The sequence below is a fragment of the Rhinichthys klamathensis genome, unplaced genomic scaffold, assembly GCF_029890125.1.
Source record: "Rhinichthys klamathensis goyatoka isolate OS25496 unplaced genomic scaffold, OSU_Roscu_1.1 h1tg000637l_1, whole genome shotgun sequence".
Taxonomy (NCBI): Eukaryota; Metazoa; Chordata; class Actinopteri; order Cypriniformes; family Leuciscidae; genus Rhinichthys; species Rhinichthys klamathensis.
Window position 1 is genome coordinate 39,196 of NW_026607083.1, and position 19,955 is coordinate 59,150.

The 19,955-nt window shown below is 38.0% G+C and overlaps 1 protein-coding gene across 1 annotated transcript in view; it reads right to left on the reverse strand.

The window, feature by feature from the left end:
- trps1 (trichorhinophalangeal syndrome I) overlaps nucleotides 1-16,686 on the reverse strand; it is a gene marked incomplete at its 3' end in the record, with an annotated part of 55,377 nt that extends 38,691 nt beyond the window's left edge. The window contains exons 1-2 of the mRNA XM_056241359.1: nucleotides 16,575-16,686; nucleotides 11,661-11,965 (exon numbers count right to left, since the gene is read on the reverse strand). Coding sequence (XP_056097334.1) covers nucleotides 11,661-11,673 — 13 coding nt within the window. The remainder of the gene's footprint in view (nucleotides 1-11,660; nucleotides 11,966-16,574) is intronic.
- Nucleotides 16,687-19,955: the final 3,269 nt, after the last annotated feature.

Genomic DNA, 19,955 nt, shown 5'->3' on the forward strand with positions numbered 1-19,955 from the left:
CAATAGCTTTAATTTCCTTCTCTGCACCTTGATGATTGAAATGGTTATGAGGTTTTTACGAGCTGACATCTCCCCGATGTCCTACCCAGGAGGAAACGTCTGATTGTAGCCCACCAAACATGGAGTCATTCTCGAGATAAGACGTCCAGAGATTTCAGACGAGCTGAGAAGATGATTGAACGAGAGTTCAACAAAAAGAAAACTGAACAGGTAGAAAGTTTTAAATAAAGTTGAGACTCCTGTGCTGCAATGATATTTTTTTTTTACTATTCAAAGCAAGCCGTTGCAGCTACAGTGTGAAACCAACAGTAAACCACAGCTTGAGATGCATTTCCCCTCTGAGTTAAAAGCACAAAACGTTGCGACATACCTCAGGCTTCTCTAAAGCAACACTCACAAACTCATTAAAGGGCTCTAGCCATTTTAAACCGACTTTCCATTGAGACTGGGGAACTCTTTGAGTAAATAAATAAACAAGACTGAGAGCAGAGGTGTTTTATCACATGTAAATCTAACAGTAATATCTTGCGTGCGAGTCTAAAAATACACTTCAAAAGCCCAGGGTCTTCGTTCAAGTCACAGTTAAAGGAATGTTCCAAGTTCAAGTCAAGTTCCATCAACAGCATTTGTGGCGTAATGTCGATTAGCACAGAAAATAATTCCGATTTGTCCCTCAGTTTTAATAAAATACGCAAACATATAGCATGAAACAATTCATAAACAATTCTGTAATAATTCATTATTTGTACTTACATCATGACCATGTAAAATCACTAAACTTTCATGAGATGCATTCAAAAGACACCATATTACATCACAAATACATCGGCCACTATATCAGTATCGGACGATACATGTTATCGTAAGCGGTCCAATAAGAAGATTTGGCCGATATCTTAAAGCTGATAAATAATGGATTATTTCATTCATCTGAGACACTTCAGTCAGGAAAGTGGCTTAGCTTTCTGTTTTTTGGTAAGGAAAGTTGGCCATTGGAGTGTAAAATTAATTTTAAAACTTACACTGATTCAAGTCAAGTCACCTTTATTTATATAGCGCTTTTTACAATACAGATTGTATCAAAGCAGCTTCACAGTGATAACATGAAAATAATATAACAAAGTTTGTTTCTAAAAGAAAATTGCGTCAACGTCCACCTTAAGTAAGGCAGATCAATAATATTATTGAATATTAAATGTCCCCAACTAAGCAAGCCAAAAGCCAAGGGAACAGTGGCAAGGAACCAAAACTCCATCAGGTGACAGAATGGAGAAATTCAATCTATGCTACTGTACTATTTTGTTTGATTTATGTTGAAGTGCTTGGGACATGGTTTTAATGGTGAGACCTTTGTTTTTGTAATCAGGCTCTAAAAAATGTATATTAAAATGTGGATTTAGATTTATCGGCCAATATATCAGTAATCGGCTTTCATATAAAGAATTATAGGTTATCGGTATCGGCCAAAATTCTCATATCGGTGCATTTTTAACTGCATTTGTGTACATTTTTATTTATTATTTTTAATAAAAAACATGTATAGTTCCATTACTGTAATAAAAACTGTGATAATCAACATTTTCTCACAAACACACTTGTACTGAACCTGGAACATCCCTTTAAGAAGTCGACACTTGGTTTGGCTGAATGTGAAAGGCCAAAGGTTGTTTCTGCAGCATCGTTTACAAAATGTCACTTGCTGAGGAAATCTTTTCAAGCCACTGTAGAAAAAAAAAAAAAAAACCATTATCTTCATCACATTGCCCAGAGAACCACAACTAGAGGCAGATCCTGGTGTTGTAATAGTCTCTCTGCTGCCTCTCTGGAGAGACTCCAAACGTGATCAGATGTGATTAGCCACAGTTAAGTGCTTTTCGAGAAAGTCAGGTATGTCACCTGGCATCTCCGACTAAATATTTGCACACAATCATGTGTGGAAAGACTCGCTTAACATACCAATAAGGGCTTTAACCTTGAGATTCATCAGTGGAAAAGCTGCTGACGCTAAGTACAGGCAGGTCCTTTGAACATGTGTGGTTCACAACCAGTTCAAATAAACCTTCACACACACAATATTCTTTGTCAGTTGCTACTTATTCGCATCTCCACCCTTGTACACAAACTAGGTTACCTGGGACACTTCGCGCTGCCTAAGTAAACATGGCTTTTTCACCACGGCCAAGACTAAAAAAGCACAAACAACAACCAAGCATCAAGTCATTTGTGCTGTACGAAGGGTATTTTTTCTATGTAAAGAGATGCAGTTCAACCCCACTGGTTGTACAAGATTCCTCTATTTACTTAGTACAATAATTCTCCTTTCAAATGCCATATAGCCTTGGGACCGATTAGTCATCAGAGCTGTTTGATAGAAACAACCACACCCTCTGATACCATCTGTGATCCTTATGCAAAGACTTACCTGCCTGTCGCTCTCATCATGGGAACTCTGCCTCATTCAACACTTACTGAAGCACAACTCATTTCTGTGCTGCAATGCACTAAGATTTACTTGTTACTGAAAAAGTACCGCATCTTCTCATAAAAAGAAATCGAAAGCAGGAGCATGTCCTGAAGGGGGAAAAATATGCCACCTCATTTGCTCTCGACTAGGTCTCAATCTATTCATACTATTAGCAGAAAGGGCATCCCAAACAAGACGGCTGAAGTAAACTGAGGACGGAGATGATACCTTAGACATGCAGAGGTCTGAAGTCACCGCTATCTATAACACAAACTGTCCGTCACACTGCCTTTTTACCATGAGAAGTAGGCCACATATCATTAGGCTTGGTGAACATGGCCTGCTCAAGACGGGAAAAACTCCTGCAGGATTTGAGCGCTTGATCACCTGTGATGTGAAAGATAGGGGTTGCAAAACTGTGAGATAGGGATGTCAAAAGTACATATTTACTAAATAAAACTATACGGAAAAAGGCAATACTAAAATTAAAAACAATATAACAGTATTTCAGGATTGTTTGAACAAAATACACAATTTGGTAGATGAGTTTCTATCCACATATTTTTGGGAAAAGTTGCATAAAAACAGAAATGCCAAGATCTAAAGAACTGTGCTTAAATGCTCACTTAAGGTGGATATTTTTTTTTTTTTATAAAACACATGCACATAAACCATTTACCAAATAAATTCATGTGTCATGTGACTAAAATTTTGCTTAGGGAAAAAAAAATATTATTGGCAAAATTTCAATGTATACCATCTCAAATATTGCTCTGGTCATTCTGAATGACATAATTGTGATGTGCAAACAAAATTAATTATAGTTTTGACAATACTCGAAGGCTACGTATTACTGTATTAATTTAATGTAGGGATGTCCCGATACCACTTTTTCACTTCCGATACCGATACCGATGCCGCAGCTTTGGCTTTTGCCGATACCGATATTAATCCGATATTTTTATTTTATTCTTAAACTAATAAAAAATATAGCAATTTTCTCAATTAGCCACCTAAAATATACCTCCTATATAGTCCACAACAACAGTTGATTATGAAAGATTGCCACCCTTTATTCAAACACTACAAAAAAATAAAGAAATATATAAATGAAAGAAAATACAGGTACTTCAGTACTTAAAGCTAGCTAGCTACCAACAGGTTTAAAGTTAAAACAATTTAAACAGCAGCATTCTACATTGTAAATACCAGTACAGTTTTTGTTTTTTAAATCAATTAGAATTTCTATAACTGTGTGTTAAACTGATTATCACTCTTGTGTGTGTTAAACACAATCTACTTAATACAGACAGCTTCATTATAAAGATAAACAACAAATCCCCAAAATATATGATCATAATCTATGACAAAAATGCTATTATAAACTAGATTAGTGGATAATACACATTGCTCTTTTTATTGTTGTAAAATACATTCATGAAAAACAAGATAACAAAAATGAAAAAGATAATTATTTTAGATATAGCTAAATCTGCTATAAAATTGAGACATGTTTTAAGTGTATTGCACAGCTATTTAATGAGGCAGCAACATTAATAATTATTAATGTTAATAAGCTTTAATTGCGTCAATGCATTATGATATGAAAGGCTCCAATACAGTGCGGCACAAAGCGCTTATGCGCATCCCGAGCGGAGAATGATGCGCTTGAAGCCACGTGGAGTTCCAGCACGCAGCGCGTCGAGTCCGCTTTGAAAAGTTCAAAGCACAACGGAGATACATATTGATGGACAGTGTATTATACAGTATCTATCTATGCAATCGTTTATTGAGCCTTTTCTTTTAACAGTTTTAAATTTCAGTTACTGTGCGCGTGAAGAACAATTATAGTGCTCTGACTCTAGTGTTGTGATCAAACTGACAGCGTCCGACACCCGGTAGAGAGTAACACGATTGAGTTACAGCAATAAAGTCCAGCAAGATAAAGTTGTTTTATGCGAAAACATAGACCTTTATCTTACAGATCAAGTATAATAGTATTAACATTGAATCATCTTGAAGATAGTTTCATCATTGACTGCAACCGAACGCGACGCGCTGTTTGAATGCTGAATGGAGAATGACTGACAGCCGCGAGAGGGAAAAATTTACGTGATCTTGAATTTAATTACTTAAATATTAATTTATATCTCACATAATAGCTTCAGAACACTTATAATAGAGTGCACGAAAACGTTATGGTACTTTAGAATGTTTTTGTGCATTTTGTGGGGCTTAACAATAACACATAATAATATACCCACAATATCGGATTTGGATCGGCCTCGTCTGATCGATGTCAGATCGATACCCGATCCCGCAAAAATGGCAGTATCGGAGCCGATACCGATCCTGAGTATCGGATCGGGACATCCCTAATTTAATGAGTTAATATTTAACTTTTAAATGAGTGTGTTCCATTGCATTATTATATCACTGTGGTATCAAAAATGATATTGAGAACCATGACAATTTAATTTCTGCTGAAATCATGCAAGCCTCTTTGGACTCGTATAACCCCTGCCTCAGACATGAGCTGTGGACATTGTTTGAGACGGTAAAAAATGGTGCTTTCTTTCTCTTTAGCAATGTCTTTGTCAGAGAAAAGGTCAGGTAATGGTGTCTGTGCGCGCATATGTGTGTTTTCCACCGTGCTAGAGTGCCATAATTGGTCTCGTTGCAATTGTGTACTTGTATAAGAGCAAATATTACACTTTTCATCTAAATATAATGACTGTAAAGCCTGTACATGCAAGTGCATGCAAGAGTATGACTGTTTGCTAGAGAGCTTTTACATGTTAGCCTCTTTACAATAACTCTCTACCTTGAGTGAAGCGCTTGGGGCTCGGATCGCCCTCAACATATCAGCACAATTGACAAATCCAATCCCTGACGCCCACACAAGCGCCTGGCTCTCCACTCAACAGCTTCCTATAGAGTCAGCGCCCCAGTTAGCTATAGCATGCAGGTCGAAGCATGCAGATTTATGGCATAGCAATGTTGCATGGGAAATCTGAGTGCGTTGGTGTTCCGTCTAACGTCAGAAAAGAGGTAACGTACGGTGTCAGGTTTGTTGACAGAGTGCAAATCTAGAGCAGTCACGGTGTCCACATGATGTAGGGAGAATATAATTCGAAATAGATCTGAAATTGTTTTACAATTAGAAAACTGCGCCCAAAAAAATCTCTAAGTATCACCAGCTACCTCAAGATGCATTGAAACCTGCACCAAACAGATGAGAAAGACCCAGCTGTCTCATAGAAGAAGTGGCTGAGAAACACTGCTTCTTCATTATATAACTACAGGATGAGAAATGACTGCCCAAATAATGCCCTACATTGGAGTGAAGCTTAGGTAGCAGGAGGTGGGAGGGGCTGAAGCTAATCATACTTGTATTGTTACCACATACTTTCCAGCCTGGTGTCACTGGCTCGGTCCTCCACCATCCAACTGTCCGCCTAAATCTCTGCAATTGGCAGGGACGAGCCGAAGGAGCACTAAAAGCTGCTTGGCTCCAGTTCGGCCGTCATGACCGCCTCCAAGTCAACCGACCCCGACATATAAATAAGAACAATATCAGATAAGTCTTGCAGGAAGCCTATAAACATTTACATTCTCTTTCAAGTGCTGTTTATGGATATTTTATCTCCTATCTGGAAGTCGAAGACATGGTGAAAAAAGAAGGCGACCTGGGGAAGAATCCGAGGCGAGTGGTGAATCAAAAAGGCAGCAGGCCCTGACAGGGACCCAGGCCCATTGACCATAATAGGTGTTGAGACTGGCGGCCTCCACAGATGAGGAACCAGCTCCTTGGGCCTGCCAGAAGAGTTATGGGATGGTGTGGGTAGTGATGGGGAGGGGAGGGATGCCTGGTAAGCTACTAATTCTATATCTTCCCCTGACAAAGACGAATTGCAGCCAGCAGAGTTCAGTCTGGGAGACGGGGAGAGGACTCACTAGTGTTGTGTTGTTCAACAGAGTAAACCCACTCCTGCCTTCCTGTCCTGCAGCCTGATGCCTATCAGAGGCCGAAGTCTGACCACAGACAGTTATTAGTGTCTGGTTTGCTAAGCCTGAAAGATATTCGAAAAATTTTGTGATTACTTTTTTTGCGCCCATTAACCATAGACTTCTTTTTAAGGTCTGTCTACGAGCTAAAGCATGCAATAATGGGAAGGTTACCTAAATAAGTGAACAGTATTCATCTCATGTAAGTGTACATGTTCTTTAACATATTATTCGCAAAAAAAAGTAATATGCATTTCTTCAATCCTCACTATGAACTAGTTGCATATTATCATGCATATTACTTGGATTTTGGCTGTTTATTAGTACTTATAAAGCACATATTAATGCCGTATTCTGCATGACCATATTCTACATTAATACCTAAACTTAACAATACCTTAACTATTAATAAGCAGGAAATAGGAGTTTATTGATGCAAAAGTTGTAGTTAATATAGTTAGTTAATAGTGAGAATTGAACCCTAATCTAATCAAAAGTGTGACCAAATTTATTTATTTGCAAAACTTTTCTACTGGTAAAACTACCTTTTTGTAATTTTTTTTAACTACACAATTCTAGCCCTGATTATACACTCGCTGTCAGTTAAGGCATATCGCCAACCAATCTGAGGAAAATCAGTGATTTTTCACATGATTGACAATCACTATGAGTTATTATCAAATATGTGACCTAAAAGATCACCGATGCCTAAAGATATTTAGCAGGTTAAATATCTATACCTCTTTGCGATACACTTCCTGTAGTGTGAAATGTGTTTTGCCTAGAACTGACATCGGTGACAACAGACAGACAGTTATGTAGTCTGAAAAGATGACTTTGAAAGTTGTGTAGTGTATGGGTAGCATTAAAGGGATAATTCACTGAAAAATTAAGTCAATTCATCACCCTCATGTCATTCTAAACTTGTATTAATAAACGTACATCTGTTAAAAAAAAAAAAAAAAAAAAAAAAAGAAGATAATTTGAAGAATGATGGAAACCAAACAGTTTGTTTCCATTGACTTCCACTGTACGCACAAGAAAAACACTTTATTAAAATGTCAATTTATGTTCCACAGAAGAAAGAAAGTCATACAGATTTGGAATGACATGAGAAACTGCTCATTTTTAATTTTTTGGGAACTATCACTAAGCTCATAGCAAAAATACTGTATGATGCAGCATTTTAACAGCCAACAAGAACAATCTTTAGGTTATGCACTCCATAGGATCAGAAATAGAGAGCAAATAATAAATAAATAAAACATTTTTAGATAGAAAAGATAACTTTTATCGCTTTTTGCTTCATCAAATCATGCCTGTTTAGGCATTGGTGTAAAATGTATTGCATAAAGCCTGAAATCAGCCATTAAACACTTACAAATAAAAGCAATGACTTTTATCAAACACAACTAGTACAAAGAAGAGAGACAAAAAACTACCATAATGACCGTCTTTTACTGTTTTATCAAAAGCCTACTCAACCGTATGATTTGAAGTTGTATTATATGACATCTAAAACTTTCCTCGATCATCAAGTACACAGTCCGGACATCCGAGAGACCCGACCTCCGGTCTGAACGGAGAAAGACAAATCACAGCAAACAGTAGCTGTGCCACTCAGTCCCACATTCACCTGAACCCTCCTAATCTGCAAAATAATGGCGGTCTGACACTGAGGTGCATCCTTGCCTGACGTGACGCCTTTTGTCTCCTCCTGTGTTGTGACAACACTTACATTTGTAAATTGCCCTCCTTGTACAGGATAAACATCTGATAGCCACAAGAGAAGGGGGTTGGGGAGCGTAACAAGCCTCTGGGACTTCCTCTAAACAAATGGAGAAATCTTTAGAAGGCTACTGTTTGTGTTTGCCAAAGACACGGCCAGGATACATGAGGCTCCTGTCAATGGCCTCCAGGCGCTATTCAACTACAGTAAAGTTGGCCAAAAGGGCGCTTCTGAGAAGGTCCGAGGGGAGAAGATCGCAAGGCAAAAGCTGCAGAGAGTTATTGCAGGTTAAAGTAGCTACAATATTGTATCAGAAACATGTAATACGATCTGCATTACACTATGCAACTGAACCTGGGCTTTGAACCAAAAGCATAATATTGCTGTGCACTGACGCTGTGCAGGCATCACTCAATGTGTGAACAATGTGGTCAGAAGCACTCTGTCAAAGCTGCTCATTGGATTGGCAATTACTAAAAAAAAAAAAAAAAAAAAAAAAAAAGATTGGCGGGGAGAAAAAACAGCAGATTAATCATGCTGTTAGCGATGAAGATGAAGACGTTGATTAATGCAGTTTGGCTTTTTAAACAAACAACTCCTGAGTGTGCGGTGTGCTCGGCATTACCCTTTAATTTAGAGAGGGTTGACTGGAGAAGTTTTGTTTTTGCAGCTTCTCTGCCCCCTTGTTCTTTACCCCCTTCTCCGGGGCTTTTTTCTCCCCTCTCCGACACCATATGGAGCAGGCCTTGCGGAAACAATCTGCTAAAAACAACAGGCCTGCACTCAACCATTCCCTCCTTTTTTAACACCATGCGAGAATAAATTGCTCCCTTATTGTGCGTTCTGCCAGTGGTCCGGGATCATTTTTGTGTTCTCGATCTAATTAGATTAGTTCGGTGCCGGTTCGGGGTTACTGCAAGATGGTGCCACACGAGTGGAGGAATATCGGGCTAATTGGCAGGCGAATACGACCCGGGCATCGCCGTTCGCGGGCAGGATCGCTCCTCTCTCATTACCGCCATTTTGCAACTATCTCAAAAGTCTGTAATAACTCGGCTCACTGTATTCTTACAGGCAAATATTGGAGTCAAACCAGAGAGTCTCATTAGGCGCGCTCACGACCGTCACCTCTCAGTTCGTAAAGGCTCTGCTGTTTATCTAGCAGGCCTGAAATGCATAAAGATGTGGAATTTCCATTGTATTTACAACCGGTTCACGCTCACATGCTAATTCCACGTCTGAAAAAACAGAATCACAGACTGTAAAAACGTATTACACTTTTACCTGCAAATAAAAACTTTTCTTATATTCCTCAAAAGTAACAAACTGGATGTTGAGCATTATGTGGCTGATTAAAGTGGTGCTGCATCAAACATTTCTATATGCACTGCAAAACCGAGAAAGAGGTGGAGGCGAATGATCAGACTTTTAAATGAACATTATGAAAACATTTGGCCGTCTGCCTCCCTCGGCACACTGGCACGCCATACATCACACAGGCACCTACTGGAGAACTATGCAGACCACTCAAATTCCCCCACCATAACTCAACCAAATTATACAAAGCAAGGTACAAGTAATAAGCATAAGCTTTAACTCACAGCATAAATCCATGTTTATACCCAAAAACGGGCATGCGAGTCAAAGAGATGGTCCAGCGCATAACAGCTGAGCCTATAAGGATATGAGCATAACTAATGCCTACTGTATAGTAAGATGCAATTAAAAGTGGGCTGAGATCAAAAAGTCGTCATTTTGAAAATATAGGCTACTTTAGTGCAAACACACCACACACTGCTAGATGTGTAATATCAGTAAATCACAGTGAAGAATCATCGGCTGGAGTAAATAACACAGCCATGAATTAGCATTTATGGGTTTAGTCTGGGTCATGCGCCCGGGTTTAAACCAAATACACCAAGTTTTAAAGCAAATTAATACTAAATTAGCCAAATGGGGTTGGGCATTTATAAATATATGTTGTCGAAATAGATCAAGTCATGTTTGAAAGGAGAAGAATCTGTTGGGTAAATATTAATGTAATATTAATGTAACCTTGCTCATCAGCATCCCAATGATTCAAATGAATAAAATGTGAAACTAATTTTAAAAAGTGCACTAAGAATTGCAAAATTTTAAAATGAATATAAAGAATAATTTTTCAGTAAAGCACATCAAAATTCAGAGAAAGACGGGCAACAATTTGTTTTAAAAAAAGACTAACAAACGCATTACAACCCAGTAAGCCCCATCAGGGGCCCCTGGACCCCCATATCACCACTGAGGGATCTCAGGTGACCCTTGACCTAGAAGCCTGTGTCGTAGCTCTGGCTGAAGGATCCATGGGGTTAATCTTGCCATTCAGCTTCACCCCCACGCCTAACACAAACCGAAACCATCAAGCACATTTTACCATCCCCGAGAGCAGGTTTTCCCCTGAAATCCAGACTGGAGAAGATGGCATGTGTTTAACATTACGCAAATCTGCTGAAACGGCAGGGCACACGAGAGAAACCTCCACTGTGGCAGCGATCACAAAGACAGGATCCCCTAATCACTGGCCGTTACAGGTCGTTTATTATACAGTAGATTTCGGCACGGGAGAAAACAGCCATCTATAACACACTCTCAGATTACCTCATTTAAGAAGGACTACTGCTCGCAACCCAGACCGCAAAGAATGCGGACGCTTTTAGAAGTTCAGATTATTGCATTTCTACGTTCATTAGCTCGACTGAAAATCATGCGGCACAGAGCAAGCTGGCAAACCACTTTTAAAATCAAAATTAAAATAAAATTTCCCAACGTTTGATGCAATTATGACGATTTATGATAAAATTAAATAACTGAGGATCATCAACTAATGCAAACAACTATTTATTTTTGCTTTTGGGTGACACATAATGGATAATCAACCATTTATAAGAATAAATGCACGTACAAAAACAAACTGTTAACTTTATCTATATCCTTCTATGCATGTTTTTTTATGAGCTATGAAAAAAAATCTTCTGAAAGCAAGTCCAGCGTTCCACAAACACAGTGGCAGAGAAGAATACCAGACCACAGTATCACCTGGTCCACAACACAAAAAAGAAAACACTGCTTGTGTGGCCTCTTATTACCCTGGAGAAAACCCACATATATGCAAAAAAAAGTCAGGGAAAAGAAAGTCAGTAAATTCTACTGTTCCACGTAATAAACGCCAAAGCAGGGGATGATGGCCTTACTGAAGATCAAAGCAGTTTAACAGCTTGAGCTATCTAGCGGTCTAGATTACGGCCCTGAACTACAGGAAGATTGGGTTAAAAGTTACCATAAATAAGGTTTTAAAGCTACATCACCCTAACACAAAAATCGTGTCCTTTGCCGTTACGTGCTACATGACTTGCATGGAAAACCACAATGCCACACGCCGCCCTGCGTTTTCATAACACACAATCGCACGTATATACATACCTCTGTTAAGCATTGGGTTATAGCATCATCACACTCAAATCCAACAGGGAGGCAGATATCAAAGCTGGCAGAGTATCCAAAGACCCTTCCCTGAGGAGCCCTCCGAGGTATCCTTTATTCCACATCCATTCCGGCCTGGGAATCATTCCATTTTTTTCCCCACAGTGTTCACAAAGTTTTTTACTCGCTCTACGTGCGTCGCTTGTGAAATGCGCCGTCCCGTACTTCCTTTTCTCAGAAGACCTCACAGGTGCAGATGATCCTGGGTGCGAAGGGTGACCAAACCACACCGTTCTTCTCGATCACTGTAACAACAAAACCACACATGTTCAGCGAGAAGGAAGTGCTCTGGGTAAACAGAAACTTTTCAGTCATTTTTAAAGAAGCAAAGTCATAGGTGCATGCACAACGCTTTAGCATTCACAGAATAAAACGACTTTTACAAAAGAAGGATCTACCAAAAGACAACATGGAGAGAGCTGAGAGAAATCCTGTGTCATGTACTCAGGCAGTCTGACAGCAGGTTTCATGAATGGGAGCTCTGACAGTACGGGCCTTCTGGCCGACCAAATTGGAAACAGGAAAACAAACATTCTCAAGGAAAACTCCCCCACCACCGTAACCCCTCCCCCCTACAAACCTTTTCTTCGACTCATTCTGTCCAACCTGAGTCAGGTTAGCAATAGTCAATCGCACCAGCCTCCAGACCACACAGATGGAGAACATTCAGCCACCGTGAGATGGAGAGGAAAAAAAAAAGACGAAAAAAGCTAAATGAAGACCTGTTTGCGAGGTAAAAGAACACACACCGTGATAGCAAGGAAAGAAAAGAAAGAAAGAAAAAGGCTAAACTGACTCATCAGCGTTCCAGAGGATCGGCGGATGAACTAAACTCGGCACATCGGAATGGGGAGGAGAGGAAGTGGGCAATGCTGGCTCCAAAACTTTCAGAAAGTTTTTGATATGAAGCTGAGCACACAGGCTTGAGGGATGAAGCTTGAAGCAAATGAATACTTTTACTTTAGTCTTTAAAAAAAAGGTTTTTCATGCCAACTCATATGAAAAGCTAGCCTAACGGGAACCGCTAGCTTTGAAAAACCACGAAGACCAATAAAAGGTTTATCGTCACACATCACTTTATCTTGCATATGCAACAAAATTGTATTCCTCAACAAAGAAATAACAACAAAAAAAGAGTTTTTGTCAATGAGTAAGAATGAAGATTTAGGGGAACTTTGACTTCTTTTTCTTCGTTTGCAGTGCAACCTACTACTCTACTGGGAATACGAGAGTTTTCAGTCAGCAAACTTTACCAGATGTACGCTAACCACTAAAATATTACACGCCACATAATTAGCCTAACAAGTGATGTCAAACAGCTCTGACAGAGTCGGAGACCCAAACTGTCTCTTATCTGGGGGAGTCGTTAAATACATTTCAGCTGCATTTGTGACATGTAAGAATTAGCCATCAAAACACAATATTCATAAATATATGTAGAAGCTAAACCTATATTTTTTTACAGGATAAAGGAGGTTGCTATGACACCTCAGGTCAAAGGTCCTGGTGTTTCATTCCCACGCAGGGTGTGAGAAAAAGAGGTGAAGAGAACAAGATTTCACTTAAATTCAAAGGCAGTTCATTCGGATGACAAAAACAAGAGCTTAATGTAGATTCATAAACCGCCCACACAAAAACGCACTTTTCTCGTTATTTCGCATCAAATCCATTCATGTTGCATGAAAGTTTAGTGAGAAAATCAATGACGATGGCAAGTCTTATCTGCTATAACTCACCATAACAAGTCTATAGCACACATCCAGAGCCATAGTGACTTCAAAACACGGCTAAAAACAGGATGAAAAGCATATGACGAGACAAGGGACGACCTCTGTGAACTGCGGCTCTTTTATTCTTGAAAATCCGGAGGAAAAAAAAAGACAAGCTATTCATATGCAGGCTACATCAAATATATGTTATAAAAGCTTTTAAGGGCACCAATTATCAGGAGCTGTCTCTTTGTAAACCTTGGCATTTCATCAGGCGACTACAAAAACACTATTCTAAAGTTTCCTGTCTCCCATGTTTGGAGATTTCTAACCACGAAAAACAAAACAAAAAGGAATTTCTATAAAGTCATTGATGCATCATTTCAAAACACTTGCCTGGAATAAAATACCGTGCCGTTCCTTACAATGCTAAGCTTGAAATAACAACACGCAATTTAAAAAAAAGAATCATTTTGAGTTTCACAATCACAAACAAAACTTATTCAGTCCTTATAAGTTATTCAAACTTAGTTATAAGTTTGTTTGTGTTCACTTTGGAGCAACAAATGAATAAAAATATATGCATAAATAATCATCTAAAAGTAAAAAAAAATTAACTTTTGTAGTCATCAACTACTCACAATATGTGCAAACACTAGCGTGAGCCATTCTCTATCTCTGTCATTAAAAAATTCTTTTATTTTCTTTTAAAATTTATTTTCTCTACAGGCTTCTTATTCAACGGCACCAACGCCACATGAATCTGGGACACAAGTGGCAAATCTCGGTGCGGCAAGAAGTTAGCCCAAAAGAAGTTGTGCAAACTCAGAAGCCACGAAGAACAAATGCAAGACCCCCACTGCTGCTTTCTCCCTCCACCAAGGCCCAAATTCATTTGTCAGCCGTAAAGTTCCTGACTATACAGCGCTGATCTATTGCCTCTCTCCAAAGAGCTCACAGATGTGGAGTCATTTACATTTCAAATACACCTCAAGCTTTTCAATCACTTCAAACGCGCCTTATCAGACAACTCATGTGGATCTTATTCTTCTGTGTGGACTGAGAACTGAATCTAGTAAACCGCTGAATGCATATTCGCATATTTACGTGTATCACATGATGAACAAGGAATGAAATAATATTCCAAGCAGATGGAGATATTTTTTTTCGTCTGATCTCTAGACTGTTACACATGAGATCATTAAGAGATCGACCGATAATCGGTTTAGAACGCTTTTTTTATTTGTTAGAATTATTTTTACATGCTATATTCATACCTGATAAAATATATTATTTAAAAATGACACTTTAGTGACAGTGCACTATATATTTTTTTTTTATTTTTTTTTTTTTTTTGCAGTATTTATTGATGTCGAAGTGAGTTTTGTTTTGTATGCAAGCAGGGAGTGCAGAAATTATAGATTTTAAAAAGTGTTTTGAACAGAACAGAAGAAAAACATAAATAAACCAATAGATAAATATCAGTTATCGGGCACATAAACATGCAAATAATTGGTATCGGTATCGGTTATCAATATCGGTCGATATTTTTGATGCACAAAAATACTTTTTTAAAGTCCTCAAAGATTTAAAAAAAATAGTCATGCAACTGTAAAAAGAGTTCAGATAAAAGGTAGCACTTTACAATAAGCTTTCATTAGTTAACTACTCATTAATTAACAATACTTCTACAGCATGTATTATTCTTAGTTAAAGGCAATTTCAACATTTACTAATACGTTATTAAAATCAAATATTGTATTTGTTAACATTAGTTAATGCACTGTAAACTAACATGAACAAACAATGAATGAACAGCTGGACTTTTATTAACTAGCATTAACAAAGATTAATAAATGCATTGCTCATTGTTAGTACATGTTAGTTAATACATTAACTAATGTTAACAAATGAACCTTATTGTAAAGTGTTACCAGATAAAGTGATTGTGACTGCAGAAGCCTGATGATGACAGAGCTGAGATTCCCTGTTGACTGTATCTGAAACTATGTGTACAGTTGAGAGTTTCTCTAAATGATGAGCCTGCACGGGCTTTGTCATTAAGAAACATTTACCGACAAACCATTTCAAGACAGAAAAAGAGAGCATATCATTTCCAGACTGCCCGAGTGTGGCGACTTTCACAGTTTACAGGAAACATCGCAACTCATCTACTGGAACCAACATGGGAATTTGTATCATAACAATCAGATATACAGGTTACGCTTCGGTACGGCACATTTAAGTGAAGTGTGGGTGATTTTATCAGTTCGAAGATAAAAACTTGTTTCCACACACTTAATGACATTCTAATGTGAAAGTGATTGTAAAACCAAATTAACTGGAAACATTACCACAGTTGCAGAACTGAGGAACGTCCAAACAATATATATATCACACAAAAAGTATAGGATACGAATACACACATAACTAACATAACACAAACCTTCAAACAATATCACCTGTTAGCACATGCAGAAACTATAAGAAATTTTTTTTTTTATTAAGAGATTTATTTTGTTACTGGAAAAGTTTAAAAACGTAAAGTTTGTGTCATGTTCTTACAACAAAAAGTGGTTTAAAACCACAATTAAAAGTCTGGTTTCTACAACTTTCACTTAGGAGCAAAAAAATCTGCCTTTAAACTTGAAATAAATAAAAATGTGACTTTTATCGAAATCGAATGATATGAAAGATTTTGTCGTGATATATCGCCCGGCTAGTTGCAGAACTGAGGAACATCCAAACTTTTCACATTCTCATATCACACAAAATGGGACTTATAGGATATGAATACACACATAACTAGAAGACATATTAAGTGTGTATCTATTGTCTGTACTCACTCAAAAAAAGTTTCTATTGATGGATAACATCAACAAGAAAAGGACTAGTGTACATGCCAAGACAAAAGGTAAAATTTCTATATACATGCCTTCATTTTAGAGGGTTAAAGCGGTTCTTTAAATTCCTTGAAAAGTTTTTAGATAAGCTCCATCACGCCACAAGAAACTTTGTGAACTACAGCCTCCCCCACACACACACACACCTAAGTGTGAAAGTTCTCCACAAAACAAATATAAAGTTGTTCCATTCGTTATCAATTCACAAAGAAACACACATCCAAATGAGAAATACTCGTTACCGCTATTAATAAACTTTTGCTGCTCGTCTCCATAGCCTCGAAGGACGCAATGAAACAACAGAAAGACATCTTTTCGCAACCTGCCTTCGAATAAAACCGCAAAAATAGCGATAAAACCCCCGTTGCGATCCGTAGACTGTCATGTAAACAACCTGTGCCTCTTTGTGTGTGGAAAATATAACATTCAGTGCGTTGCCATGCCTACGCGTTTTCTTATCGTACATCATCAGATACGGAAAGTTTTCGAAGTTTGTGTGGAAAGCGCCATTCAGCATCATTTACGCAAAAACAGTAGCCTACACACCAATGAAACTTTCTATAACTTTACTCAGGATCCGTTTAGCTACTTGCGACGCATAAACAATGCACATAAAAGGCGCCTCGCGGCTTAAACGTACAAGAGAAATTGCTACATTGTGGATATTCTGTTGCGCAAAACGCATTGCAACACAGAATGGCTGAAAAGAAATGGGAAGGAAAAAGTAATCTTTTCTCTCCTCAACTACTGGGAGATACAATGTAACAAGTCGCCGATTTCAATTTGCAATTTAGCCTCAAAATCGGAAATCCGAAGAGCCGAGCTCTTATTTTCGTTACAAAGTAGCACTCAACTGATTCATCATTCTCAACATTACATAACATTCATCAGGAACTACAGCTAAAACCACATCGTTCTTCATTGATTCGCTTTCTCCTTACCTGTTGATTAAATTGCAATAGTCTTTGCAGTCTGAAAGATGGTGGAGCTTTGGCGTGAGCCATGAAGCGTCTTTGTGTTGTTTGTTTGTTGATCTCGGGGAATGATTTCTTTTTTATGGGGATGTAAGATTGCGAATTGCTCCTGTACACGTGAAATCTTGGGAGACTGTGTTTAATAGTAAAAACGCCTGAGTCTGGTGGGAAGAAAGGAGGTTGGTTTTTGCAGGGATCTCAGTTCTTTATCAGAAATGTTATCGCTTGTCAGGACCTCAGACTCCAAGCATTACGTCAGTTTCAAGACACCAACACTATTAATATCAAGAAGCCCTTGCGGAGGAAAGCGCCACCCTAGAGCGCGCGCTCTTAAAGGCACAGTGACCACTGAAAAACTCCAGCAGCAGCACTGAGATCTGATGAGAAACACTGAGATCTGATGAAGAAACACTGAGATCTGATGAGAAACACTGAGATCTGATGAAGAAACACTGAGATCTGATGAAGAAACACTGAGATCTGATGAGAAACACTGAGATCTGATGAGAAACACTGAGATCTGATGAGAAACACTGAGATCTGATGAAGAAACACTGAGATCTGATGAGAAACACTGAGATCTGATGAGAAACACTGAGATCTGATGAGAAACACTGAGATCTGATGAAGAAACACTGAGATCTGATGAAGAAACACTGAGATCTGATGAGAAACACTGAGATCTGATGAGAAACACTGAGATCTGATGAGAAACACTGAGATCTGATGAGAAACACTGAGATCTGATGAGAAACACTGAGATCTGATGAAGAAACACTGAGATCTGATGAGAAACACTGAGATCTGATGAGAAACACTGAGATCTGATGAAGAAACACTGAGATCTGATGAAGAAACACTGAGATCTGATGAGAAACACTGAAATCTGATGAGAAACACTGAGATCCGATGAGAAACACTGAGATCTGATGAGAAACACTGAGATCTGATGAGAAACACTGAGATCTGATGAAGAAACACTGATATCTGATGAGAAACACTGAGATCTGATGAGAAACCTTGAGATCTGATGAGAAACACTGAGATCTGATGAGAAACACTGAGATCCGATGAGAAACACTGAGATCTGATGAGAAACACTGAGATCTGATGAGAAACACTGATATCTGATGAAGAAACACTGAGATCTGATGAGAAACACTGAGATCTGATGAGAAACACTGAGATCTGATGAGAAACACTGAGATCTGATGAGAAACACTGAGATCTGATGAAGAAACACTGATATCTGATGAGAAACACTGAGATCTGATGAGAAACCTTGAGATCTGATGAGAAACACTGAGATCTGATGAGAAACACTGAGATCTGATGAGAAACACTGAGATCTGCTGGAGAAACACTGAGATCTGATGAGAAACACTGAGATCTGATGAGAAACACTGAGATCTGATGAAGAAACACTGAGATCTGATGAGAAACACTGAGATCTGATGAAGAAACACTGAGATCTGATGAGAAACACTGAGATCTGATGAGAAACACTAAGATCTGCTGAGAAACACTGAGATCTGCTGAGAAACACTGAGATCATCCGAAGCTATCTCAAGCAGCGGTCCGCACATCTGTTCTGACAGCAAAGAAAAAGCAATACTAAGTGCAGCTTGAAAATTATTTCATGATTTTCAAGGGGACTTTATATTATATCTCTTGGTATTTTTCAGTACTGGCCTGTTGAGTTTTTTATAGTGCAATGCATGATTCTATCTATCTATCTATCTATCTATCTATCTATCTATCTATCTATCTATCTATCTATCTATCTATCTATCTATCTATCTATCTATCTATCTATCTATCTATCTATCTATCTATCTATCTATCTATCATGTATCTATCTATCTATCTATCTATCTATCTATCTATCTATCTATCTATCTATCTATCTTTCTATCTATCTATCTATCTATCTATCTATCTATCTATCTATCATGTATCTATCTATCTATCTATCTATCTATCTATCTATCTATCTATCTATCTATCTATCTATCTATCCATCTTCCATCTGTCTGCCTGTCTGTTTATCTATCTATCTATCTATCTATCTATCTATCTATCTATCTATCTATCTATCTATCTATCTATCTATCTATCTATCTATCTATATATCTATCTATATATCTATCTATCTATCTATCCACACACACAAACTAAAATCAGTTCAGTTATGAAAAAATGAAAGGTACCGACTGCCCTTTTTAACTGTAGAGCTTAAATTAAGAGTCACAGCCAAATCTTGAGAATGAGTTGGGTTGACATGCTGTAATTTTCTCAAAGGGGTTATTATTATTATTATTATTATCATTATTTGCAGTCAATCTAGTACTGTCGACCTCTCTCAGGGTTATTAAAAAAGTCAGAAAACAGAGGCAAAACCCCTAGCAAACATTTGGGCTGAGGATATACAGTAAATATTTATAAATACGTTTAATAAATGCAAATCAGAATTTTTTTTTTTTTCAGATATTGAAGGATGAAGACATATTAATAAATTAAATATATTAATACATTTCACAGTATGATTTTTGGCACATATTTTGGCACATATAACAGAGCTCAGCAATGTAGAACTGAAACCAAATAAGTGAAATGAAACACTCTGTCATTCTGTGAACATTTACTGAC